The sequence below is a fragment of the Falco rusticolus genome, chromosome 1 (genome assembly GCF_015220075.1).
Source record: "Falco rusticolus isolate bFalRus1 chromosome 1, bFalRus1.pri, whole genome shotgun sequence".
Classification (NCBI taxonomy): domain Eukaryota; kingdom Metazoa; phylum Chordata; class Aves; order Falconiformes; family Falconidae; genus Falco; species Falco rusticolus.
The window spans coordinates 47152919-47179942 of NC_051187.1; the positions used below are offsets into that span (position 1 = coordinate 47152919).

Sequence of the window (27024 nt, forward strand, 5' to 3'; positions counted from 1 at the left end):
TCCATCATTCACTTGTCCAATATGCAAAGCATACTTGTCAATCAGCTGGCATCCCTGACAGCATAATTGCTGAACAGAACACAAAAAGACTTGAGGAGGGTCAGGACTAAAAGAGATACCAGCAACATTCCTCCTTGCACACTTTCACACTAATTTAGAATTCTCCTTCATTAAGATTCCCATCCAGTCACTGTTGCCGCAAAACACGGGATCTATGGAAGAAGGTTGAGAAGGCCTTGAAAGCCGGCAGTGTCAAATAAGTTGGTTTTGTACCACTCCTACTCACCTTCAGCACAAGCAGTAGCATCATTCACTAACTGGGGCCTCCTCCTTCAGGAGCTCCCAGACCCCATTTTTTAACTTCTTACCTGGTGCACACTCCCCTCCCTCAGCCTGAACACATGTGCAAGTTTTTCTCTGTGATGCCTAATGAAACTATATGTCACTGAAGGAATGACATCTTCCTTATTTTGCTGCTGCCAAGCCATTTTTCTCCATGAGAAAGTATACGCAGCAGCAGAAATGCTGAGGCTGTGACAATACAGAATAATAACAATAAAACAACCTTGAACTTGTCACACGTTCTTAGTTACCTTCACAAACACAAGCCAGGAATTTTCTTTTTGTAGACATCTTTTAAGTTATTGTAGTAATAACTGGGAAACTCTGACTTGCCCCCTTCCAAATTAACAGAAATCTGCAAATACCCATCATCAGATTCATCTTCATATCGAGGGCACATTTTAGAGTAAGTTTAGGTAGAAAACCAGAAGCATCAGTATTCCATCTCCAAAATTTATTTGAAATACTTTATAGGTGTCTGTCTCATGTGAAATACCACCACCCCTTGCAGCACTCGACCAGATACGTAAGTTCACGCAAGTGATTCAACAGCTACACACCACAGCGTAATACGTATTTATCTGGAGTTGTGATCCGTATCAGAAGATCCAGAGATTTCTTTAAATCATGATGCAACAGAAATGACATTTTGACTACTGATAGGCAGCCATTTCTTACAGGACCCAAGAGCAGATTTACTTTTCAGTCTATGCAAAATAGTTCCATAAGAAAAATCCAGCTTTTACCAATACAAGTATAAATGAGAAACACTGCTGCGTATTAGGACATTTATTAATAGCTCTATCCCCTGTTTCAAATTTTAAAGGAGGAAATCAAAACAGAGACTCACTATAGCTATATCTATCTCCAATTTTGCAACTATTTTAGCATTAGTGACATAAAAAAATCAAATGTTTTAAAAAATTCTTTTGAAAGCTGCACAAATACTATTGACTCACTACACTGATTCTGAGCCTTGCAAATATCAGTAATCCAGTATCTACTACTAAAAATTTGTATTAACTTAAGAATTTCTGGTCTTCTTACAGACAGTTATTTATATTCCACTTCCTGAAATGGAAATTCAAAGTTTCCTGAGAGAAAAATGCTTGTGACTCACTGTGGGGGTTTTGCCAGATACATCCCTTTAAATCCGAGCATGTGAGGCAGTATGGGTAGCTTATATAAAACTGAAATAAAACATTTTCTTCAGGTTCCACCAACGTACCCATTTCTAGAGTTATACTTTCAATCCAGCAAAACTTATGCTCTGTTAGCAACAGCGCACAAGGAAAGGATGTCATCTCAGTAATTTTCAGTGTTGCACAATTTATAACTTGGGGATACTACAGCATTATCTTCTAGATATAAGGAAGAACTGTTTTATGATGAGGGTGGTGAGACACTGGCACAGGTTGCCCAGAGAGGTGGTAGACACCTCACCCCTGGAAACATCCCAGGTCAGGCTGGACCAGGCTCTGAGCAACCTGATCTAGCTAAAGATGTCCCTGCTCACGGAGGGGGGTGGGGGGTGGGGGTGTGGACTAGATGGCCTTTAAAGGTCCCTTTCAAACCAAACTATTCGATGAGTCTATGATCTTCTTGGGACTAAAAAAAAAAAAAAACCAAAAACATAAATGGATTTCAGATGGGAATAGAAGGAAAGTGAACTTGAAAAATCTGAAAGAAGCAGCAGAAGGAATTTCAGTTCACGTCCTTTCTCTGTTCTGTGGAAACAGAGAAAGAACATTCAATAGATGAAATCTTTGCAGCTTTGGTTAAAAGATAATCAATTGATCCTGATGGCCTCACTTATTAGCACATTCGCAACACGTGAAATTCACAAAAGTGAAATGGTTTAAAAGCAACTCTGCTAGTTCAGAGAGCTTAAAAAGCTGCTGTATGACTAAATAAAGTCTAATTCTCTGTTTAGCAGAGTGAAGGAATTTCCCCTCCCAATGCCCTACAGGCTTTTGATGCATTTTTTTTCCCTGTTCAGAGCTGAACTGATTAATAGCTATGGCTTAAATCCATTGTATGGTTTTGGCAGCTGCTGACGGGCCACTCCATCTACTCCCCCTTTGCTGTGCACATGTGCTGTTGAAGGCATGCTGTCAAATGCACTAAAATGATTCACTTCAAGACCTGGTAATTCTAGATTATGACTACTTAAAGAAGTTCCTTCTTAACTTCAGGTGTGGAAAACAAGCACACATACAAAACACACCGTCAATTTTCCTGTCTAATTTGGCATGCCAGTTTTCAGAGGAAATAAAAAGAATCATCACGTTAAAAAAAAAAAAAAAGGTACTTTTTCCACTGTTTACAGAGCAAGCTTTAATTAAACAAATTGCAAACCTTCCTATGAGCAACAATGCAACTATGAATAACAAGCAAATCTTATGACTACTGAAGTCTTTTTTTTTGTCTCTATAGTTTACACAAGCAGCATTGTCTTCAAAATTACTGTTTAGCTACAATGGAAACAGATCTGCTTTCACATTATCAAAATATAAACTCTCCCTCCAGTACAGTTTGGAACCAAGAATTCAGAAAGAAAACTATATTTAAGGTATTTATGAACATGATGCCATGATTTTTATTTCAACACCTTGCTTACAATACAGTCTTTGAGAGAACAAAAGCATCCCAAACACAAATACAGATCCCACTCTTAACACTTCAAGACCATTTAAATTCACAGAAATGCCTGGCAGTCATAGACACCAAGGAGTAAAATATTTAATTTCTAATGGCAACAAAAGGTTAAGTCTTTGATGGGTTTTGGATTATGTTTCTGCATGGAAATAAAGAGACTATAAGCTTTACTGTAAAAGAATGAGTTGGGAGTTCATGGAGATCTTGAAGTATTATTTACTTTCTTCATGCTTGAAAGTTCTAAGTCTTATTTCATTTCAACATTTTGGATGTTGCTTCTGTTATGAAGCAGTGCTAGCATTGTATCCACCAGTGTCACCATGGATAACTTCCTTCAGTTTTCCTCTCATTTGCCTCTTTTTAAGTAAAGAGGAATGCAGGCCTTCCATGTGAGGATGCTTCATCAAAATTTGAAGTTCTTGCTTGTTTTAATTGAGATTAGCAGCGTTGCTTTCAATTTCAGGTTGTCTCAACTAATTTTTTAAGCAACAAATACTTAAAAGTATCAGACCTGTATTTACAAATACTATACTGCCAATGAAAAAGGGACAAGAAGGTTAATTTTCACCCCTACAAGCACTGTTTTATAGCTAAGCATAAAAAAACAGAAAGGTTGTTTATCTTATTATTTTACTAAAAGTAGACCTGGTCTCCTCATAGGAAAATGTATTCCTCCTCCTCAAACCACACAATCATGAACCTACGGATTTCCCCCCACCTACCTTTACAAAAGCAGCACTTTCTTTTTCAAAGACACAGCAGACTACTAAGATCACAAACAATACTACAAGAGACCCAGCCATCCCATGCCCCTGCTCATCCTCCTGACATATAAAATACACTGAGTAGTCCAGCCTTTACTTTTAAGTCAGCCTGCCTGTTTCATACAGCCACATTTATCATCTTAGTGTCCTTCACTCACCCTTTTCACTCTCCTAACAAGGTTAGTAATGAGTTGCACTATATTTCTGTAATCTAATGGAAAAAGTTAGAGGACTGTTCCAGTTTCTCTTATGAATAGCAGCATAGTGAGATGAGACACACCTACTGGCATCACAGAGGTCCAGAACTTGAGAAACACCTGCAGATCAGTTACCTTAACAGTCATTTAATTCATTGGTGAAGTAATACTTGTACAGGAAGGTATCAAGGAGACTGCAAACACTTCACTAAATTTCATGAAAATGAAAGCTGCTATTATCACTCCTACACTCCCTCTCTCTCCAGACAGGTCTTTTCCAAGAACAGCCTGCAAAGGCAGTCAAACCTAGCTGACATGAGCAGAGACATCTGCAAAAGCTGCTTTGCCAGTACCATTTTTGTCACTTCTCAGAACAAACTGAGTATTTGGTGATATGATAGGATCAAAAGCATTTTTGCTAGTGTAAAAACTGATCAGAGCGTAAGTTAGGCTGGTACCACTGTAGAGGAGAGCATCACTGATATTCCTCTTCCTCCTGAGCATCCCAGTCCAGACGCGAGAAATACCCACACCTACAGTACTATATGCAATTTACGTACGACATTACAGTCTCTCAGGTCAATGGATGAAGAAATTTGGCAATACAATTAATTTAAATCAAGGAGATGTTAAAATCTGATTCCAGTTAAAGCACGTTTCTACCTGGAGTTGAATGAAAGCAACAAATAAGGGGGGGGGGGGGGAGGGGAACAAATTAGAAATAAGTTAAACATGTGGTCACACTGAAAAAGCCCTTCACACTCTTTTGCAATGAAAGATATCCACATACTTCCTTCTGTAAAACAAAATTTAAGTTACCTTAAAACTTATCTCAGTTGTATTTAAGCAAAAAGTGGGCTGAGTCGCTATGAACTAAGCCCCTCACTTTCTCCTTATATAACCTTCCTCTGAAAGTTACTTTATTCTGCCACTACAGTAAGTGAAACAATATGTCTTGCTAAAGAACCACAGACCAAGAGCCAAGTGGCTGGAGGGGACAGTTAAAAGAGGGGGGGGGGGAAGGAGCTACCTGGAAACATGCACCACATACCCTGACCTCCTGTCCTCTTCTGCTTCATTCCTTGGTCCTGTATTACCCACCTGGGGCTTAGCCTTTAAAAAGCCACCAAGCTCTTAGAAATAATATTTCTGGTAAAGTGGCTAATAATCATCTACTACATGTTAAAATGTCGCACAAAGTAATACTTACCCTGTTGGCTGTTAGGCTGCTTCTGGTGAACATCACTGCACTTCATTATTTAACAGCTTCCTCAGCCTTCAGAAACTGCCTAGACTAGTGGGCTGAAGGTTATTAACATTGTAAAATGCCTGCAGCTAGTATTTCCAAGTTCTCCAAGACAGTAATTATTGCCCGTATTATCATTAAATATTAGCACCTGTTCATAAGATACAATCCAACATGCACTTTCAAGCTGGCCATTACATTTCTTTTGCATACTAACACTTCCCACCCCTCCCCCCCCCCCCCCCCCCCCCCGAGAAGCTACACTAGGTTTCTCTTAAAAGAAACAGGAGAAAATATCGATAGCAAATTATTTTTCTTGGGTTTGGATAATAGAAGATATAGCATTAGGAAAAAAAGGGTCTATTAACATGGGAAAACACTAATTGTATACAAAATGCATGCTACAGAGTTCCAGGATGCTCTCTTCATTCTGAAGGGAAAACACCCCCACAGATGGTTATTTCAATAAAAGCCTTAGACAGCAGCACAGTGGTGCTCAGGTTGAAGCAGGTCATCATCTAGGCAAGAGCAAAAACATCCACTTCCATTAGCAACACCCAAGTCCACAGGCACACCTGGACTCAACCAGCCCAACTATGATAAAAACACTCTCCCCTCCTCTAGTTAGGAAAGGTGGTCAAAGTTCTCTGAAACTGCAGCAGGCTCCCTAACAGAGGTCTGCTTAAGTCTTCCAGACTGCAAAGATAGTTTCACTTCTAATGATTTTTGTCGCTATTGAGTTTGAGTGGTAAAAGCTTTTACCTCATCCTCACAACTTTGAGTATTTTTATAGGCTAACCGCGGAGACACCCAAGACTCCATGTAAGGATGGGGTGTAACTGAACTAGCTACTGAAGACTGTGTGTTCCTTACACATTCACGTACCACATCAAACTGCAGAGCATCAACAACATCTTCTGTCATCCTTAAAGAACTGGGAGATACACACAAAAAACATTTTCTCCTGGGAGTGTTAAAAGTGCACATGGGTGGCAAAAGCCAGGATTAGATAAAGCTATGGAGGTATTTTAAAAATCAACTTTTCAATGACTCCGTTAATTTAAATGGCTCTAAGGCCCCTCCGAGCAGCAGCCCACCACCAGTCCCCCCAACAGAAAAGCCTGAAGATCTGCCCTGTGGAACAGACGATGTCTTTCAGCTGTCCACAGGGTAGCAATTACAGAAGAGCAGTACAGTTGTAATGCAGAAACACCAAAAAAAGGGGGTTTTTTCTCTACGTTGCTATCATTGGAAGTACTGTAGCTTCCAGGGATGTTCAAAGGAGCTGGACACAAAAATATACACCAGAGAGTTTATTTATAAGAAGTCAAATTGGCTGGAGAAAAGAGCACTCAAGTCCTCTGCTTGCTATCCCAGCTCTAATGACAGTGGAGAACAAGAGTCTGGCGTTAAAATACTTGCTTACACACGTAGAAATACACCTTTTACTCTCACTAAGTTTACATTGACTATAAAAAGCATTTCTTAGTATCCAGATCCACAATTTTTCCCACCGCTACTTTGTTAAATGCCAAGCAAGCAGCAGCTAACAGAAAATGTATGAGAGAGAGCTTAGTTCTCAAAACTACTGAGAAATTCAGGGTTCCACAAAAAGTTATTAATCAGCACTTAATTCTGGATGCCATCCATATTCTAAAGCTGGCATAGCATTTGAATAATTTACTTGCCAGCTGATTTTCCAGATTACATCGTTAACGGACATGGGATGGGGAAAGACTGAGAAATCCTGCTACCCACAACCCCAAATACGAAACACCGATGTGGAAAGTACATCCTCATTCTTACACTCATTTCTGGTACTTTACAGTCCTCCTACGCAAAGTGGGGAAGTTTTGTTTCTTTTTTTAAAGAACATACTTTATTTGTTGAAACTGAGGATAATTATGAAATGTTACATCTATATTAATAACAACTGTAATTCACAGAAACTAGAGAAAAACATCATAATGAGAACAAAATAACAAAAAACACCCCACAACTGAAGGTTTAGAGCATATTCCTGTTGTTTTAAACATTCCATGCTATCAATCAATACAAGTTCAGCATAGCTATGTTAGTTTCAGTTGCCATAACTCATTTATTCGTAATGCAAAATAAAACAAAACCAGAGAAACCACACACACCCCACAGGACAGCAAGGGCATTTTCTTGATTTTATCCAAGTGTAAACAGATGTTTATATTTTAAAGAAATCTATTCAAACAGAGTCAGAAACCATTTCTAATGTGTCCTTTCAGTATCATGTTGTTGTTACTGGGAACTTTTATTTTTTAACAAAAAAACAAATGCAAACCACAGACTATTGATTAAATAGAAATTTCATAAGTAACAAGGTAACAAAAAAAAATCCTAGGTTGTTGGGGTTTTTTTCCAGCATACTAAGATATGTCAGTGCAATTGCCATCTCATTCTTCAAGTTTTGACACTATATGGGATTTATAAAGGGAGCATTTTTTGAGGTTAGGGAAGGAATTTGTCCATAAGCAGCAAGTACACTTTGGTGCTTAGGACTGACTGAATTCCCTTTTACTCCTAAAGCATTTTTCTTGCATTGTTCATTACCAAAGTGCATAATTTTGGAATTTTAGAAAGCTGAATCCTGGCAGCACAAACCAATCAAAAATAAAGATACACACACAGAACAGCCTGCAGCTGTGAAGAGAATGAGAAGAGCAGAGAGAATAAACAGTAGAATGAAAAGAGCAGCCAAGAAAAAAAAAAATAAAAGCCACAGTTGATACTAACTGGGAGAGTCTCAATTAAAGAAAGGAAAAAAGCCTTTGGCTCATGCAGGAAACAGAATCAGGAGATAGCAGTATAATATGCAAGCTGACACATGCAAATGATGACCCACTATGTGGGTGATGCTGTATTAAGTAGTCCAATTTTTTTTTTTTCATGTATCTGGCTTTTTATCATCAGGTCAATGTCACGCCCCTTCTTGGAAGCTTCTCACTCCATTTTCTGTATCTATCTCAGATCAAAAGTCAATCTTCTGGTTAGCAGGTGGTCTCACACATCACTTATTTACTCCTCCCCACCTTTTTTTTTTTTTTTTTTTTGCCTTTTTTTGGGGGGTGGTGTTGGTTGGTTGGGGTTTTTTTATTGCAGGAAAAACCTTTACCAAATTCTTCACAGATCTCCTGAGAAGATTAACTAGAATGGTAAAATTATTCCCCAATTTCCTTTTAATATTCTCAAAATAAAGAATTCATAATTGAATTAAGTTGGAATTTATTCGAAAAGCTACTGTAAGTAAATGCAGGCTCCTAACTAAATTTTTCTAAATGACTCATGATTGCAGCATCTTCAAGCTTTGCAAGCATACTCTGATCAAGCTATGCTTCCAGAGCAGCTGCAATGCAGGTATCCACAGGGCTCACGCTACCCTTAGAGAATTTGCTGAAATGCCTCAACATCAAGAAGCCACTGCCAAACACCGCTGTGTCGCCTGTGGACCACCACATTTGATAGCTTGTCACCGGAGACAGTCACAGCCCATCTACAGAACAAGCAGATCTTGCTTTTACAACTACTTACAGCCACTGCTTTGTCATTTCCTTCTGGAAAAAAAACTCCCACACATCCACCTTGAAAAGTAAATGTCCATTCCGACATTTCAGAGAGCATGCAGATACTAAACTAAGGAACAGAGTAGTGGATGCAAAAAGGATCATCTTCAGCACTCAGCACATGGCCTCTCATCTTACTTTACAGCTACCAATTCCACTCATTAAGTTGAATACAAAATTACTCGTTTTGACATGCAACCCAATGCCAGTGATTTCAAGGCCAACTTTCAACAGACAGCAAAGCACCAGAAAAGATGCTTACCATCCTGGACACTCCCATCTGGAAGACAAGACACAGAGGTTAACAGATATTAAAGAGTTGCATTTTGGGTTTGGTTTTTTTTTTTTTTTTTTTCTTAAATGCAGGTCCTATTATTTTACAGGGTTAGCAGTTAGGAATACAAGCAAAACATGAAAGCAGCACAATTATTATGGTGATTATTTGAAAGCAAATGAAAAGTTGTGGAAACACGCAAGTTACTCTCCCTCTGCAGGCTCTATGGAAGATGTTGGCCAAGAAAAAAAGGAGCAGGACCATCAGTTCACATGCCTTCTGAGCACTGGGACTCATATCCAAGTGACACTTGGGTTTTTATCCCATCTCTTCGTTAAATACAGATTTCAAAATTGTTATCCCAAGTATTAGCATGCCAAGGTGGTTAGAAGCAGAGTGAATATAGAAGAAGATTGTTTGAGACAGTTTCTTAACAAATGCCACACTACTTTTTGGAATAAATTTGAAACAGTCTGGTCAGTACTTCGAATTTCAAGGGCTAAAAAAAACCTTTCAGACATACAGAGCTGGTTTCATAACCCTCTTTCAACTGGTACTGCACACTGAGGATGAGATTGTTACACAGTGACAATTAAACGCACAATTCGTTCTCTTGAAGCCTATTCAAGACAATGGAATGTGAAGTCTCTTAAAACTAAATGCAAAGTACTACACACCAAGCAGGTCAATTACAATAAGTTATACAACAGCCAGATACAGGAATCTGAAGTTAAACAAAACATTGGACTACTGCATACAGTCCTAATCCTAAACACAATTTAGTTTACTGCATATGGAAGCATGAAACAGTGTAAAACAAAGTCACATGACAAAACAGTCATTATAGACTATGGAACATACTGTCAGACTGTTCCAAAAAAAGGAGCTACTGGTCCTCAGCAGTTTCAGTAAGGACATGGGTTTAAACACATTTTAAAAAAGAGAACATCACAAGAAGACTGGGGTGCAGGGCCTTCTCATAGTTAAAGATTTTAATCACATCTTCAAATATAACTTCATTTTAAATTCCTTAAAGCAACAGCTATTCATCAAAAGCACTTTAAGGTACATGCCTGCTGTAAGTGGTCACACCACAAGCACCCAAGCTCAGCTGCTCTGCTGCGTAGACAACAGTGCAAACTTTAATGACTAACCCGGCTGTTTGTGAGAAACCAATCCTGATTTGAGACCTTGCCCCAAACCCTGACTATGACAAAACCAGTTACTTAGTCAAAAGCCTTCACTGCACTCCCACATTTCTGCTGCCCTCAGAACCGCCGCACTCTCTCAGGGGACTGGTTTCAGTAATTGCCTTTCGTTTGCAAGCTGGGGAGGACCTCTTCCATACACTAGAACTCACAAAAAACTTCATGCATTTCATGATCGTGTGCTTCTTATTCTCATCACCTCCAAAGTGGGAGCGAGCCCTTACACTGAAGGTCAGCCGTGACCTTAAATGGTTGGTGGAAGCATAGGGAATGGACAAGCATCTCTCCCACATATATACGTATGCCTGTCTCAAACACAGTCATTAAGGTCATCTGAAAATCCACATGGGAAATAAGTCCTACCAAATAGGATACAGCCTGTGTTCCTGCCTCCACATCCCAGTCCACACGTAGACTATTCAAAGCAGTAATAACTCAAACTGAAGTGGTTGCTGGCTTTTGCATTCTAATCAAACAGGCATATAACTGGCGTGGACACCAAAAGACTATTGAAAAAAGGTTCATTTCTGGAGGTGAAGCTGTATATGCCACAGTCAGAGTGTGTAATCTGCATAGCTGAGGAGCTGTGTCTCCTTGTGGAAAAATACTTTCTGTACAGCTCCTCTTGGGAAGGAGAGGGGAGAGAACATGCCAGAAAACCACAACAAGTAGCATTTTTGGAGGAAGGCACTTCCTGACCTTAGCTTTCAGATAAATCCCAAACTCAAGACATCTATAAATAGAAGAAACAGGAAAAGAAATAAGTAAGATATCAGATGTCACTTGTATAAAGCAGAACTTTCCTTTTTCCTTGAAAGAAATTCTGATTCTGTTTCCCTAAGGCAACGCACAGTGTGTAAGAAGCCATGTCTTACCAGCCTAGATAGCTGGCCCTGCTATTTTGTCGTTATCTCCTGGCTCATTTTACAACTGATTTAGAAATATTCTTCACTGCTGTTCATAAATAACATTCGAACCCTTCGATACACTCAGCCAACTTACCACAAACTCTCAAAACCATTCTAGCATGTTAATTGAGTTTCACACATTATGGTATGGTTACAATACTCATTACTGGGTGTCTGATTTTTTTCTACCACTTTATGGGTATTGCAAAGCTGGCAAGTTCTAGCTGCATTATTTCCTACTGAAATTAAGATTACTCTGGATCTGCCTGGGTAGGTATTAATTAATCATGTGTAGTTTAAAAAAAAAGTATCTTGGGAATGGCATTTCAGCAGCTATCTAACAGCAGAGGTGACAGGCCAATATTTGGCTGACAAACGGTGACGACCACACTCTAAAAATAAACAGCAACGTACCAGGCAGTAAACTTCCCAAAACTATAGCAGAGATGGCTGCTTTCTTTTTTCTTTTTCTTTTTTTCTTTTTTTTTTTTTTAAACAAAAACTTCACACAGTAAACCAAGACGCCTTGTGAAGTTGCTCACAGCTAACAGAAGTAATACTTCACCTAAAAACTATTTATAAAGGCCGGGGTAACCATCAGAGCACCTGTTTCAAACAAACCTCCTTTGTTCAAAAGAAACCTAAGGTACCTCATACGCTGGAATGTGGGCCAATGTCAACAGCAAACCCGAGTGGATTTATGTAGGTTGTGTCACTATAAACCATGTTACCTTCGTCATGGCTAAGTGTACGTTTACCGTCAAGCCAAGATGAACTGTAAAAAAGTGCCATTATTTTCCCTTTTAAATTCACATAGAATATCATTCACATAAGAACGTTAGACCTTAAACAGCAATGTTGGTTTATGAACCCAGTAAAGTTAGGAGTATTACACATGCCAATTCCGACGAAGACATACTGAGGGCAGTTGTACTTTTTGTTTTAAAAGTGGACAATAACTTGTATAATGTACACTATATTGCAATTTGTAACTAGAGAGGAATTTACTTCCCAGTCAGAAATTAACACATGTGAATGAAAGTATTAGTCAAAATCACCCTGCTGTTTCCTTCTAAGCGTTCTCCCACTCGGAAAAATACCTGGAGTGATGACTTTAAGGCACAAAATTCAAAAAAGCACTATCAATGGAAGTTTAGAAAAGCAGAAACTTCCAAGACATCAAATTAGCAATGCAGAGGTTAAACCATAGCACAAGGCTAGATGCAAACAACAAGCAAGAGAAGGGAGAAATTAAAAAAGGATTAATAATTCACTTGGGCATTCAGAAACATACCATCTTCTCACATGGATGAAAAAGAAGTATCCTACCCCAAACCTCAAATTTGTTTGCTCCAGGCCCTTCGAACCTTTACAAAGCTAACAAAGCATTTCTACACCACCATGTCACATACACAATCATATTTTCCAGCAATACCCAATAGCCTAGAAAGTTTTTTCAACCACTAAAGCAATATTCCTCTAAAAGTCGTCTTAAATAAAGTCTTACAAGCTTCTTAAACAGGATATAGCAGTAGCTGAGACCAGCTATCCATTAACAGTCAGTCTGGTAAAATAAGAGCTAATAGCACTAAAATAGATGGCTACTTAAAATAGGGCAGAGACGGAACATACTCCTCTCCTCCACCTTGGCAATTATCTATAACAACAACCATCACCCTTCCCTTGGCATTGTTACCTCAAATCTTTTTTAATAGCTGAGCTGGAACTGTTGCCATCTGATAGTTGTTCAGTGGCCTACGACCAAGCAGTTGGCATTTTCGAACTAAATCATCATGAATTAAAACAAGGCATCGGCGCCAATTAGCAGCTTTCAGCGGTAACAGAGAAGCCATGACAAGGATGGAAACTCAATTACCCTCATTCCAGCAAGTGCCTGTTCCTGGTCAGCGTGTAGCTGGCAGAGCCACTTGTGTTTCCATACCCACAGTGCCTGTGAAATACTTCAGGCTCAGGTCAGCCCACTGTGACGCTCACGCAGGGGCTTGGGCTTTGTGCTTTGTGGAACAAATGTGCTGCAGACCCTCAACGGATTTAATGCGCCGTCTAGAAACGAGTACTGCAGATCGACAGAGAAGACTAAATGCAACTCAGACCGAGACCCTCCCCACTACCTTTCCATAATTCAGAGTGAAAACTGCCTCGCTGAGAGCATTTACCATCTGCTCGCTACCTCCTTACCAGGGAACAGATTCAAACTACTTAGCGACTGCACCAATAAAGAAGAATTGAGAGACACCACCTCACCCGCACTCATCATTAACCAACAACAAAATCTTACTTCTTGTTTCATATTCAGACAGAGCATCCTCCATAAACTATACCCCCATTTACTGTTTTTCTTACGATACATTTGCTACTTGCTCCTTTGAAACTACAACCAAAAAGGAACCTACACAATCAAACTGTGGTTCTCCATGTTCACGTGGATATTGAGATTGGCATTTATTCTCAGTCTTGTGATGAATGAATATTTCATTCACAAGCTAAATTAATATTTTACAAATTAACTGTACTAATGCAATTTCAATCAATGGGCCACTTACTGCCTTCGCCAGAGAAGCTTCGAGTCACGAACCACCCTCCACAGCAAATCACAAAACAAAAAAAAATCACAAAACAAAAAAAACCACAAGGTGTCACCATCAACTACATCACTTGAGCTTTCAGCATCCTCTCATGACTTTAGCCACTGGGATAGAGAGCCCAACCACACAACACATCTTTGCCATGCATTCTGCACCAACAGCACCCAACACCTGCTTGTTTCTTTGTTTCTGAATCTCTTTGGAGACTGCGGTGCCTCCAGACTCGAGGAACGGTTCCACAGGCAGAGGTGCCCAGCAGGACCGTCAGCCCCCTTCCCCTCACTTTTTAATAACAATTTCTAATCAGCTATCACAGAACCCAGCAATACTTTAACAACATAGCCTTCTCTGCTGCGGGGCCTGCTCTTCCTCAGTGATACAACCTAATACGTTTTAACTACATTTTAATTGTGCAGTTGCTAACTTAGAAAGGTCAAAGCTATTTCAACACTAAGTACCATCATACATAAACGTTGTAAAATGCCATGACTTCAAAATACTCATGTGGCTATTTAAACAAAAGCGTGTCTTTCTTATTACTAGAGCTATGCCACTTCTAAGAACTGGGTGTGCTGCAGCACATGGGGCAACGTGAGCGATGGGACACAGTGTGTGCCCCAGCAGCGCCTGCTGCCCATCGCAGACCAGGAAGGGCACTTCAGACACCCACAGCAACACCAGCAACGCACACAAAGTCATCTGTAACACCCCACAGCCAAGTCTCCCTCAGTTCAAAACATATCTGAATATTTTCTACTGCATCCATGTTGTGTCCCCACATGCCTTTTGACAAAGTGGAAATCCATGCAGTCATTCAAATGAATGCTGGCTATTCACACAACTGCAACACACTACTGGTTTCAGCAAAATTACCTATTTTGGGAAATGTTCTGTGAGGGAACGGCTTCCTGACAAGATTAAGCAATTATCTTGAAGTCAAAACAAAAACATTATAGGATACATTTTTTAGAAATGGCCCAATAGGTTTCAGATACCAAATGGAAAGAGTGTACATGTGTCACTTGCATACCAATAAAATTTTCACTTCACATCTTAGTTCTCCCCCAGGAAAAGTGCCCACCAGCATCCATTTTCCAGCTACCATACAACAAAGCAACACAAATATAGGCAAGATTCAGTATCAGCAATAAAAAAAAAAAGAGCGTATCAGGCCTTAGCATCTCTTATCCACCCAATTCAGTGCATGCAAAGGTAGCATTACTACCCACGTTTCTTACTACTGCTATATTTTAATGGGGAAAAACCTTAGAGATGGAGACTTATTACAAAAGTTTCCTTTGACCTTAATCCTCGGAACAAACAAAATTGTAAGACATCTCTCTCAAGAAGCATCTTGCACATATGCCTTACAAGTTAAAAAACATTTCTCAGTTTCAGAAATGCATCAAGAATAAATAATCTCATATTCCATCCAGTTTGGGTTTTGGCGGGGGTTTTTTTCTTTGTTGTTTTTTCTTTTTTTTTTTTTTTTTCTTTACACTTAAGTGTTTGAAAATGGAGCACCATCTAATCTCTGGGGGAGGTTCAACTGTTTCAAAGGTTCCTATACACAACCACATAAGCATTTATTCTCAATCCTGTAGCACAAGTCTTCACACCTTCAACTGCACCAAACACTGACATTTGCAGCCGTGATGTAAACCAGACTGAGTCACTTGGATCTGAGAAAGAAAAAACGATCACACACCACCCTCTCAAAATTAAGTCACTTTTCTTTTGTTCAGCTAACAAGATTGTATCACTTATCCTGTTTATATTGTAGCCTCACAAACAGCTGGATCCACACAAATGAGGCAGCAGAGAACATCAGCATGGGAAACAAAGCTCTTAAACATGCGTTGCTGCTAGAAAAATATGATGTACCATGAAAAATTTAGCCTCTGGTTTCAGCAAGCTAAGTGTCAAGCTGAAGCTTCTTCCAACTGCATTGGTGGTACAGCTTTGTTTTCCCACCAACTGCTTACAAACCACATTTGTGTCACATCCTACCTCACCCCTCTAAATTTGGGGTTATTTTTTTGCTTAGCAGGACAAGAAGTCTCAATGACTAATTTCAAATTGAAAAGACAATACCAATATTTTTTCCCCAATTACAGTAAAATAAAGATGGGGGCAGGAGTACCCTTAAAAATACAGAACCGCAAATAGAAACTAAAGGGAAAAAAAAAAAAAAAAACCAACCCACCCTCAAAAATTTTAAAGCATCATCCCATGGGGAACAGGATCCATCCTCCCTTTGGAAACCAGAGATGACTAGAAATGAATGTTTTGACTTTATTAATCAAGTTTATTTTAACTTTAAGACAGGGAAACAAGCAAGCAAACAGAAACAAACAGCCTGCAAAGACAATAAACAACAGGCACGCCTGACAAATGTGTCTTCCATGAAATTTAATTCCCCTTTCTCAGTAATTTACACTGATACCAGGTGCATTTCTATTGTGTTGCTTGTGTTTACCAGAATACAGACAAATAAAAAGAAAAATTGGGAGATGTTGCTATCCATATAAAACCAAGAAAATTCCTTCAGTTTTTATCAGTGCTGGAAAGTAATCTCATGCTCCCACCACCACCACCCTCAAGAACATTTAAATATTTTAACCTTATCTTACTTGTTCAGCATTTTGATTAGGTGATGATTTACATGCTGCTCATTATTGCTGGCCAGAATTCTTTAGAGCGGCTCAAAATGAAATATTAAATCACTTTTACTCAGGTCAGACAAGACAGAGATACACAAAGAAATACATCTACAGATATACGGGCATAACAGAGACACCCAGAAAGAACAAAAAGCTAATTTTAACTCCAAAACAAAGCTGTAAGAAAAGCACTGCAGTAGGGCTCCTCCCTCTCCCTTTTCAAGAAAAGCGGTCAACTTCACCAACTTCAGAAAAAGGGAAGCGGAGCACCACTTCCATTTTGAGACTTACTCAAATACATCCCTCCATGCAAAATATATCCAGCAAATTAAATCTGCAACACTGGCTGCAGCAAACAAGGCGCGCAGGCTCAGCTGCCCTTCACAAAGCATCTTTGTAGAGCTATCTTTCTGCCAGCGCTCCTTTTGAATTCCCAAACAATACCTCGCAAAAATTAGATCTCCCACTGTGGGAAAGTTCCCAAAACACCAGCCAAAATATATTTTCTCATGAGGGTACAAAAAACCCTCAATGAGGAAGTCAAAGTTCTTACAATGACTGTTCAGTATACATACGGCTATTCTTGAAACACGCTAACAGCGCAAGTAGCAGCATTCCGATTTAGGGGAAAAGGTTATCACAACCCGAGGAGTATTTCACCAGAACGAATCGGTAGCTACTACTCTGTAATTCACAGAAGCATGTAGACTTTTAAGCAGTAACTGTTTTCGCAAAACTGTAGTTAACCTCTATTGTAACAAACGTAAAATAAATGAAGCACCTTCAGAGATTACATTTAAATCTTTTTTTCCAGGTACAAAGTGTTTTCTATTAATAACATCACAACCCACAGAACCCTGTATCCTCCTACTAAAGAAAAAAATGATTTTGAGAAAGGGCTTGTGTTGTCATTTACTTTTGCTGATGTACACTTTCACGCCCAAGACAAGAACAAACCACGAGCCTTCTTTGTCTCCAGAAGTTCAACAGATTATTTTCCTTCCTACTGGCTCTGGCAGAAGGGCAAGCCTGGCCACGGCCACCAGTGCTGCCCTGCCACAGCCCTCCGCTACCGTGGCCCCTGCAGCAGCGCCGCTGGCTCCCCCGGCTCATCGGGGGGAGCGAGGAGCGGTGGGAGGGTGCTGCTGTCCCTTCGGCTCTTACACCTGAACAGCATGTCAAAAGGCAAGTAGACAAAAAAAAAAAAAACCAAAAAACCAAGCTTGGGCTGAGTAGAAGATCCCTGGGCTTCAGGCCCAGCACTGCTCACTTCAGTAACTGTCCTCGGCAAGACTGGCACGGAAAGGCAAGGCAGTGCTGTCATGCTCCCAGCTTGTAAGTGCAGGAGAGCATGGCCACAAGGCTGTCAAAAACACGCTCGCAGCTCACAGGAACACCCCCAGCCTGAACCCAGCGCAAACGCTCCTGCAGCCCCAGCAGGGCAGAAATCAAAAGCAAACTCCACCAAACAGATAACTCATCAAGTAGGAAATACACAGACACTTCCCAAACCACCCAGTTTCCAACTGGCTCAGAAATGTACAGCTGAGCGAGGTGCAACCTTCTGCTGCAATGAGAAAGCAGACAAGTGCTTAGGACAAAGCTTCAAAGTGGCTATTTCTGCTCTATAGGTGAAGGCTTCCTGATCGCACCAAGGTCTCCGCAAGCGTTGGTCAAACTCCTGTTGCTACAGGATACAAAAACCTACAAATGCAGCAAGTACTAGCCCTGTGACAGTGGCAACTATGGCAAAAAACCCTAAAAAGTCAATGTTCTTGGCATTCTCAAAGGTCTTGGCCACAAAGATACAAACTGCTACAGGAAAATGCACCCTCCGTCAGGAAGACTGGGAAATAAACATATTTTCTTTCAAAACAAATGGGATACTGAGCAGCCTGTTGCAGTGCATGCCCTTAGTTTTGGGAAGGACATGAAACTGATGGTGGAAGTTCATAATCAGACGTTCCAGGGCTGTTTCGACAGACTGAGATTAGAGAGGTCGCAAGAAAATCTGAGCTACACAAAGGTTTTCGGTTTTAGTTATCAGCCACAAAAAGACTCGTTCATACAGTTAATTTGGCTGGGCATGAAATTATGCTGCATAGTAATACCAGCTCAAGAGAAAACATTGAGAGAGGGGAAAAAAAAGCCTATTTACTTCAAAAATACATTCTCTAATATTATTTCTGTACTAAACAAATACATCGCTTGCTTTGTCAGGTAAAGGTCTCATTTTTTCCAAATAGCTGCTTTCGTTTTTTATGCTCCCAGTTCGATGCTGAAACACGGCAAGAAAAACCTCCATGGCCAAAGGTATATATATACATACATGTCTATTATAACTACTCCTGTTTCATATGTACCCACCTCCCCCAGTTAAAGCCCAAGAGACACCACTTCACTTACAGTTCATCAGACACGTTCTGGGGACGTTAACCATTCTGAGTAAGTTTTCAAAACCCTGCAGCATCTGGAGGGCTTTTTTTGCTTGGAATAACTACCCTTACATCTGACTTCACGACAGCAACTCTACTTCAAGCCAGCTGCCATGCGAGAGAAAAGTTCCTGGACCAAGAACGTGCAACAGCCTTTCTTCATTAAGCTGCATAACTAACCATGCTCACAATGATAACACAAAACGTGATGGGGCTCGTGCCCCCACTTCAGAATTAGTTACTGCAGAGAGCAGAAAGCCTGAACGCTACCATGGGAAGTGTAATTAGGAATCCCATTTTGTTGGCCAAACGGGCTCCCCCCCAAAAAAACCCAGAATGTCAAAACCTGCAAACTAAAGGTACTCCTGAATAAGCACATTACAAAGTACCGAGATGCACGACGGAAAGACCGTTATAACAATGTGATACAGCCAAACACCAGGCATCAGCTGCCACAGCCCTTCACTTTTCAGGGTGACCGAGAACCAGGAGGGGAATTTAGCAACAGAACCAGTTGTCAGCATTGTACTGCAGTTCGCAGCATGGTAACAGGAGTACCCTCCTCTTCAAATACTAGCACCAGAAAGATGGTAACATGGCAGCATGCTAACAGTGAAGAAAATCTGAACCCAAGCTCCAAAATATTTCTGTTTTCCAAACGAAAGAAATCCCAAATAAGCTCTTTTGAGAAAGATAATTTTAGTCTTCTGGTGTATTTGATATACAGACACACAATAAGCCTGAATTTAAAGACTAAGTATAATTCTTTATGCTAGACTCACACATAAAACGCTTATTTTCTCTGATCCCATGAAACTAGACAGCTTTGTATTTATTTGCTAGGAGATTACTATAACAAGAAGGAAATGTTCTTTTCTGGCTTATCTGAAGACTGCACACAATCATGCTATCAGTGGTTACAAGTACAAAAATAACACAACTGGGGAACAAGCTGAAAGTTTATTTGGAACAAGCATAGGTAGATCCTATAATTAAACCATTGTTCCTCTCAAGTGCTGGAGAAGGGAATATCTGCTCAATGACAGCATCCTGTTCAGATGTCTTCTGACATCAAATGACGCACTAGTATCACGCTAAGGGCTACTGCACAGTTCTACCCGCTCCCCTTGAGCCGTGGTCCAACGCTGCTCCCCCTCTGCTGTTCGTGACTACTGTACTGACTTGCCTTGACACACCATGCCAGCAGTTTCCAGAAGAAAACTTTAGGCACCTAACACATGTAAGGCATACATTAAAAAAAATCTTCTTCCTGCAGACGTCACTACGTGGCATGAAAACAGTGAACTAGTATGCAGAGTTTCTGAGGTAACTAGTAATTCACATACCATGCCATGCAAATGAGTTGTTGGGATAAAGGGAGAGATTAGGGCTGGGTTTCTCTTGTTTGAAAACAAAAGCAGCCTTATTTTTTCAGATGAAGCTACACCAGTACAGAACTGAAAGCTTTCTAAGGTGGCCTGTGACACCAATAAGAATTTGTTTTGAGAAGACTTAAAGGTAGAACAGTTCATATAAGACGACACTTGGAGAAAAAAAAAAAAAAAAAAAAAAAAAAAAAGGCAGATTGCTATTACTCACAGCTTAAGGGCATAAAACCATTTGTAATTTATGAACATTTAGAAGTTAGATTCCCCAAAGTAGTTAAATTAACTTCCTAGTTCACGTCTTCAAAGAGAAAATGAATAGTTTAATAAAGCAATTAAAGAGGAGAGCTCTGTTACACAACAGGCATGTTAAAAGTATAGGCCATGTACATTTTTTTTCTCTTTTTTTTGAGCTTCTTCAGTCAATGGAGTGTTGAGTCATAATTGACAAAATTCAAAAAAACTCTGTAAGCGAGGACACATGGAAGAGATAAGAAGCTAAGAATTTTCCAAAGCAATTGCAGAATATATTGTTTACTTCAAAAAAAAAAAAAAAAGAAATCAGTCCAGTCCAAAATTACCGAGACACTGTTGTGCTACAGATGTTCAGGCAAAGTTAAGTTTGCCTTCTCCGACAACGCGTATCAGATCCAGCAGTTCCCAGAGCTGTGCGTACCAACACAAGCTGGCCAGCCTACCGTCACGGCTCTCCTCCAAGCCTGCAGTAAGGTAATTTTGCCAAATTTGTACCACGACAATCCAGGGTGAACAGCAATGTCAAAGGCACGTTTACCTCCTCGTGACCTAGGAGAAGCTGAGCCCCAGTGGGTTTGTTAACACAAGAAAGCAGCGTATATGCTGCTAACACACTTCTCGTGTTATTTCCTGCACTGACATGAATATGATAAATATATTTTCTCTTCCCAACCCTCTCTCAACTTTAAAGATACCTCATGGCTTCTCAAAAACCAAAATTAAGTAACTACCCTTTACAAGACAGCATAGCAAGGAAAGGAAAATACAGGTAAAGAGACATGAAAAGTTACTTTAAGGAAGGAAGAAAAAACAAGGTCTTTGTGTCTTTCTACATAAACTTTTTTTTATTTATTGTACTTAATAACTGAAAGATGATTTGCATAAGCATATGTCTTTCAAATTCCCATGCTGCTGTAAAACAAAACGGGATTTCCAGGACACAGAACCAGCTCCTTAAGGCACACAATTCAACGTGAGCCGTTCACAGAACTGCCAGGCGAGTTTGCTGCAGCAAGCCCTGCTCCCCCCAGCAGCAACAGGAGGGCACGCCTGGTCACCCCCCCCCCCCCCGTCCCAAGTATTTCCAGTGCTAACAACACATGACGTTTCCCACAAATTTGGTCTTATTTGTGGATTATTTTGGCCAGTGTCAGCTTCATGGATTCAAGGGTGGGTTTCTTTTCCTGTGGCGATTGCCACAGCAGTCTTCCAGTCTGCTGATTCGGGAAGTTTTACAGCATTAACGCAGCCCTGGTGTTCCTGATTTAGCTCTCTGCTCTGTGCCCTTCACACCAGCTTTATCCCTGCATTCGGGCTGATTTCTTCACTGCGTCATTCCTTACTTTCTGTCGTCTTTTTTTTTTTTGTTTGGTTTTTTTTTTTTTTTGGTGTCGTTTATATTTTTCCCCCCTTGTTATCCCTTCCAGAGAGCAGGGCCAACTGGCATGGGCAGGAGAAAGTTTAACAGTTTGCAGGGCACAGATCACATCACGGGGGAAGCATCGTCCCCCAGGCCCAGCCTAGTGGCCCCACTACTTGACCAACTGGTTTCTGAGCATCTGCCAGTGTCGCTCCTCCCAAGCACCCGACCGTCCTTCGATACCCATCTCCCAAGGCCGGGACACCGCCGGCAGGCTGCCCTGCCTGGGATTTACACCTCTACCAAGGCGAGGGACCTCGCCACAAGTTTGCAGAGGGTGTCCTGCCCAGGCGGGAGCACTCAGCCTCCTTCAGCTTTCACAACCTACTGAAAGGCCGGGTCCAGTGCTGAAGGCAAACAGACATTTGGGAAAGGTCAAACAAGGACAGAGAAACAACTTTAGCACCATGAAAACGCGTTCCAGCAGTGGCAGCTTTTTTTTAGAAAAGAAGGAAAAAAAAAAAAAAGGAAGATCTGCAAAAAAAAGACACACTAAATACAATGCCTGTGCAGTCAGTGTATTTTTCCATGGGAGTTTTTATTTTCTCACATGTATTCCATGAGTACGAGGATAAAAATAACATTACCACAATGACGTATCCCTAGGAGGAGGAATGACTTATGGGTGCCGACCGAAAGTCAAGGTTTCCTTGTTGCCCCCAGTTTGAAACGCCACCAGCCAAGCAGCCACGGCCAAGACCCTCGCAATGCCACCCCTTCCCCAAACCCTCCAGCGGGGCCCGGCTCGGGGCGCAGGGCGAGCCTTTGGAAAATGGGACAGATGGCCTTACAACTCCAAGCGAAGTAACTCCTCGTACCATTTGCTACTGAACCGCAGCCTGGTGCGGGGATCAGCGCAAAGCTCATTAGCCTTCAGACAGTTGGCAGCGGCGGGCGCCGCAGCAGCCCCCGGGAGCGGCAGGGGCTCACGCGGTGTAGTTGGTTTTCGGGTCATGTTAAGTCAAAACGTGTCTGTGCGCGCCCCGGTCCCCAGTTTCACCCTCCCCAGCCCCTCCAAGCGCAACGACCCCTACAAGCGGCTCGGACACCCGCGCCCCTCCCGCAAGGGGGGCTCCCGCGGGTCCCTGCCCGGCGTCACCCTGCCCGGGAGCGGGGCTGGCCGGGGACCGCACGGAGCCCTGCCCGGTGTCGCCGTGCCCGGCTTCACCCTGCCCGGGAGCGGGGCTGGCCGGGGACCGCCGCCGGGCTCGGCCCCGCGGTACGGAACGGTGCGGCCAGCTCCGGCCGGAGCTGCGAAAGTGGGGATGGAACCGAGACCCGGGGCCACCGCGTACTGCGGCACCGCAGCAAAACACACACACAAAAAAGCCAAAAAGCAAAACAAAACAAACGAAAACAACAATAAAAAAACAATACAAAAGGAAACAAACAAAAAAAACCCCACAAAAAACCCCACAAAACGACACTCAAATGAATTTTCCTTTTTACCGGAAGCAACCTTCCAAATAAACTCAGCCAGAGGATGTCCCCCCACCCCAAAAAAATTAAAAAAAAAAAATTAAAAAAATAGGGAGCAGGAGGAAAGTTGCTGGCGTCAACGCGCCCCTGCCCGCCCCGAGCCCGGTGCTGGGGGCAAACCCGCGCCGGGGCCGCTGGGCTCCCGGTTCCCCCCGAGGGGCCCGGGGAGGTGCCCCCCACCCCCACCCCCGCCCCGGGTGCGGGTCCGCCTACCTGGGGGCTCCTCTCCGCCGGGTTCTTCATCACCGCCTGGCGGAAGCTGTTATCCACGTAGGACGCCATGGCGCCCCTGCTGCCTCCCGCCGCCCGGCCGGGCTCCGCCGCCGCCCGGGCAGGGGATGGGGGAGGGCCGGCCGCGGCCTGGCGCTGCGGGCTGCGCGGCCGGAGCGCTGGGCGAGGAGCTGGGAGGCGGCGCGGAGGCACCGCGGGCTCAGCAGCGCCGCCGCCCGGACCAAAAAGCGGCGGCGGCGGCCGAGCCCCGCCGGTAACGGCGGCGACAAGGGCTCGGCGCTCCCTCTCGAACCGGCTCTACGCCTCCCGCCGACCCGCTCCGCCGCATCCCCCCGGGCACCACCGTGGTCGGCGCCGCCTCTCGCCTCCTCCTCCTCCTCCTCCCATCCGGGCTGATGGGGGGCTCCGCGCCCGCCCCGGCGACGGGGAAGTTGCTGGCTCGGGGAGGCGGAGCGGCGGGGAGGCGGGACGGGGGAGGGAGGCGGGGGGGGGGGGGGGGGGGGGGCGGGTCGCTGGGGGCCGCGGCCGGCGGGGTCTCCCGCCGGCCGCGGCCCCAGCGACCCGTCCGTCCCCCCCCATCCGAGACCCCGCCAGCAGCGCTGCCTCAGCATCCCCCCGCCCCCCGAGAATCCGGTTTTTAACCCTAAAAGCGAATCCTGCCCGTGTGCATCATCTTCGCCGCTCCACGGATGCATCCTCTGGATACCGGCGATGAGCGAGCTGGACATTAAAAAAAAAAATAAATAAATAAATAAATAAATAAATAAATAAAATCAAGGCTCGATCTGGGAACTCCCTGCTTGGGCGAGGCCACCTGTTGTCACTCTTCTTCAAAAGTAATCTCTGCATGCCGGCTGTCCCCTCTGTCATCGCGATCTGGGATGATGGCGAGGAAGGGATGGGTGTGAAATCTTTAATTTCACGTTTTTGGGGTGGGTCATCTTTGATTTCACGTTTTTTTGAGTGGGTAATCTTTAATTTCACATTTTTTGGGGGGAGGGGGGTTATCGAGCGGCTGCTGCTTCTCACGTGAACTTAAGGTTTTAAAGGATAAAGGTCTCGCAACATGGCTGATTTTCTTTGTTTTGCCACCACACCGAGCACGTCTCGACAGCGGCTTGACAAACGCTAGTTGTGGAAATATTATTGATGTGCTGTTTAAGGGCAGCGTAATACTATTAATGTATTTGCTTTTACAAGCAACAAGCATCCTTTGCTGATACGGATCACGCAACGTAAATAACATCCACGTTAAGGAATCTGCTCCATTTCCACTCGCTGGGGGTGTTACACCTTTTAATCACAACGGTTAGTTGTATTTTAGTCTCTGCAATTTTTTATTTGTAACAAGTCAAAGGGATAACCATTTTTCCCCCTTACAAAACTCCTGGTCTCAGGAGAAAAAATCATAACACTTTTACACGCACTTGGCTCTCGAAGAGCCTGTGGCTTCAGGCAGTCACCTACCAAACCTACCGAATTTCTAGATATGGCTCATTAACAAAGATAACTCCTTGGGACAATCCCACTCATCTGTGTCAGCAAAATATTTTTGCAGCGAATACCAACAATTCTGGGCAGACTATGGGAAAAGACTAGGGAGGGCTCCACATCCTGACCGCATTGTGCTTATTAGTAGTCCTCACGGGGGATTATTTATTTGCTTTAACGAACAGATTGAAAATGTAATGTCTGTTGCCCTAAAAAAACAACACTTTGTAATATGCCTTGCATTCATCATCCAGAAAGTATCCTTTCTTCAAATTAATCAAGCCTGGCATTCTAGGGGAGCGCCAGCTTTTCTGAAGCTCAGCCTCCCAACTCAATTGCTTGCTACAATTCCCTTTTTTTGTGGGATACAGGGATAGGGCAAGTCCCGCAGGAATGCAAGGAATGCTCTCCTGGGCTCCTCAATCACTTCAGGGCACCCATCACCTCCTGCTACAGAGGAGCTTGCCTGACATCTTCATATCTCTACATCAAAACAGAGCTACCCACTCTATTTTAATACGCAATTATCTTTCATTTCAGACCTCTTAGATATAACAGTATCAAGCGAAGTGTTTCACTGATTAATTTTTTGTTGTGTTATCTGGTGACACAATACCTGTGATTCACAGCGATATTTAACTTCAGCTGATGGGGTTCCAGGGGCTCTAATTGTGCTCTGACCGGTGTAACAAATGGTGTAACAAATCTCAGTCGTTACAAACAGATGTCAAAGGCCTAACTCACGCTACGGGGATTGTTAGAAACGGGCATGAATTAACAAAAGCTAGAGAACTATGAACAAATACGCTCAACAATCTCTTGATAATATTTAAGACTGTGTTGCGTTAACACCTTTTCAGTGTCTGTAAGCAACATATTTGTATAAGGCAGATGCTTCTGATTGTTTATATCATGGTGGGTACAAGTCTGTCCTTTATGCTGTTTTTTTCTAGCTGAAATGAGAGTACTTCTCACATCTGAATAGGGAGGGGGAAAAAAAACAGAAAAAAATAATTAAGATACAGATTAAGGACAATAATTATTAGAGAACACGTATTATTGTCACTAGAAACCCCTATTTTTCATGCAAATATTAAGAAAAAAATACAGCATCAAATGTTTCGGCAACTTTCACATTCTCTTAGTCTCACCATCTTTCTTGTTTTCTAACCTCAACAGCAGATCAGTGTGTTTTAGAATACACACATGAACCAAGACCTGCCATTCGTTTTGCGTTTCCTTTCTGGTTATTCCTCAGTTTGCATTGTGCAGCTTGATTCATAATCACTTGGGGGGGATGGGGGGTGTGTGTGTTTGCACCGATCGTGTTGTTACACTACATATGTTTCCTAACCCATATATACACTAGGAAACCAAGAGTTAACTATATACATTAAATGCAGTACATACAGTATTGATGTTTCAGCAATATGAAAAGGCTGCAACTCAAAATATGACAGCTAAGCATAATATGCTTTCGGAGAGCTATAGCTAAACACTATGCTAAAATCCTTTAGGAAAGTATTTTGCCTTAGAAATACAGTTTCTACCTTGCTGAATCTCTCCATTTCTTTTAAGGGATAAATTGAAATGGTCAGGACAAATAGTAAAATGCCAAGGGAAGAAATTCAGCATTCCTGTGAGCTCTGTTTATTTGCTAACCCTTATTTTTAAAGATACTCACACTTTGAAAGGCTTGCACTTGAGTTAGCTGCATGGCTTTTTATTCATGACACCAGCTATCTCCCACCCCCAGTTAAACTCAGGAGAGACCACAGGTTTGCTCAGGAGAGGCCGTTCTGCCCTGGCAGGGAACCACAACATCACCTCTTTGGGGAGTTGAGTAAATCACATCCAGTTGGTATGGAT

At 42.3% G+C, this 27024-nt stretch overlaps 1 protein-coding gene across 7 annotated transcripts in view; it reads right to left on the minus strand.

Annotated features, from left to right (window-relative positions):
• The window catches only part of RAPGEF2 (Rap guanine nucleotide exchange factor 2), a 195104-nt gene extending 171031 nt beyond the window's left edge, over positions 1-24073 (minus strand). For 5 of the 7 annotated variants that reach the window (XM_037377697.1, XM_037377653.1, XM_037377669.1 and 2 more), the window contains exon 1: positions 23647-24072. In XM_037377697.1, coding sequence (XP_037233594.1) covers positions 23647-23715 — 69 coding nt within the window. In that variant the 5' untranslated portion in view covers positions 23716-24072. Of the gene's footprint in view, positions 1-23646 lie in introns of all 7 variants that reach the window. The other 2 variants (XM_037377687.1, XM_037377677.1) reach the window with 2 other exon arrangements.
• Between the last annotated feature and the right edge of the window lie 2951 nt (positions 24074-27024).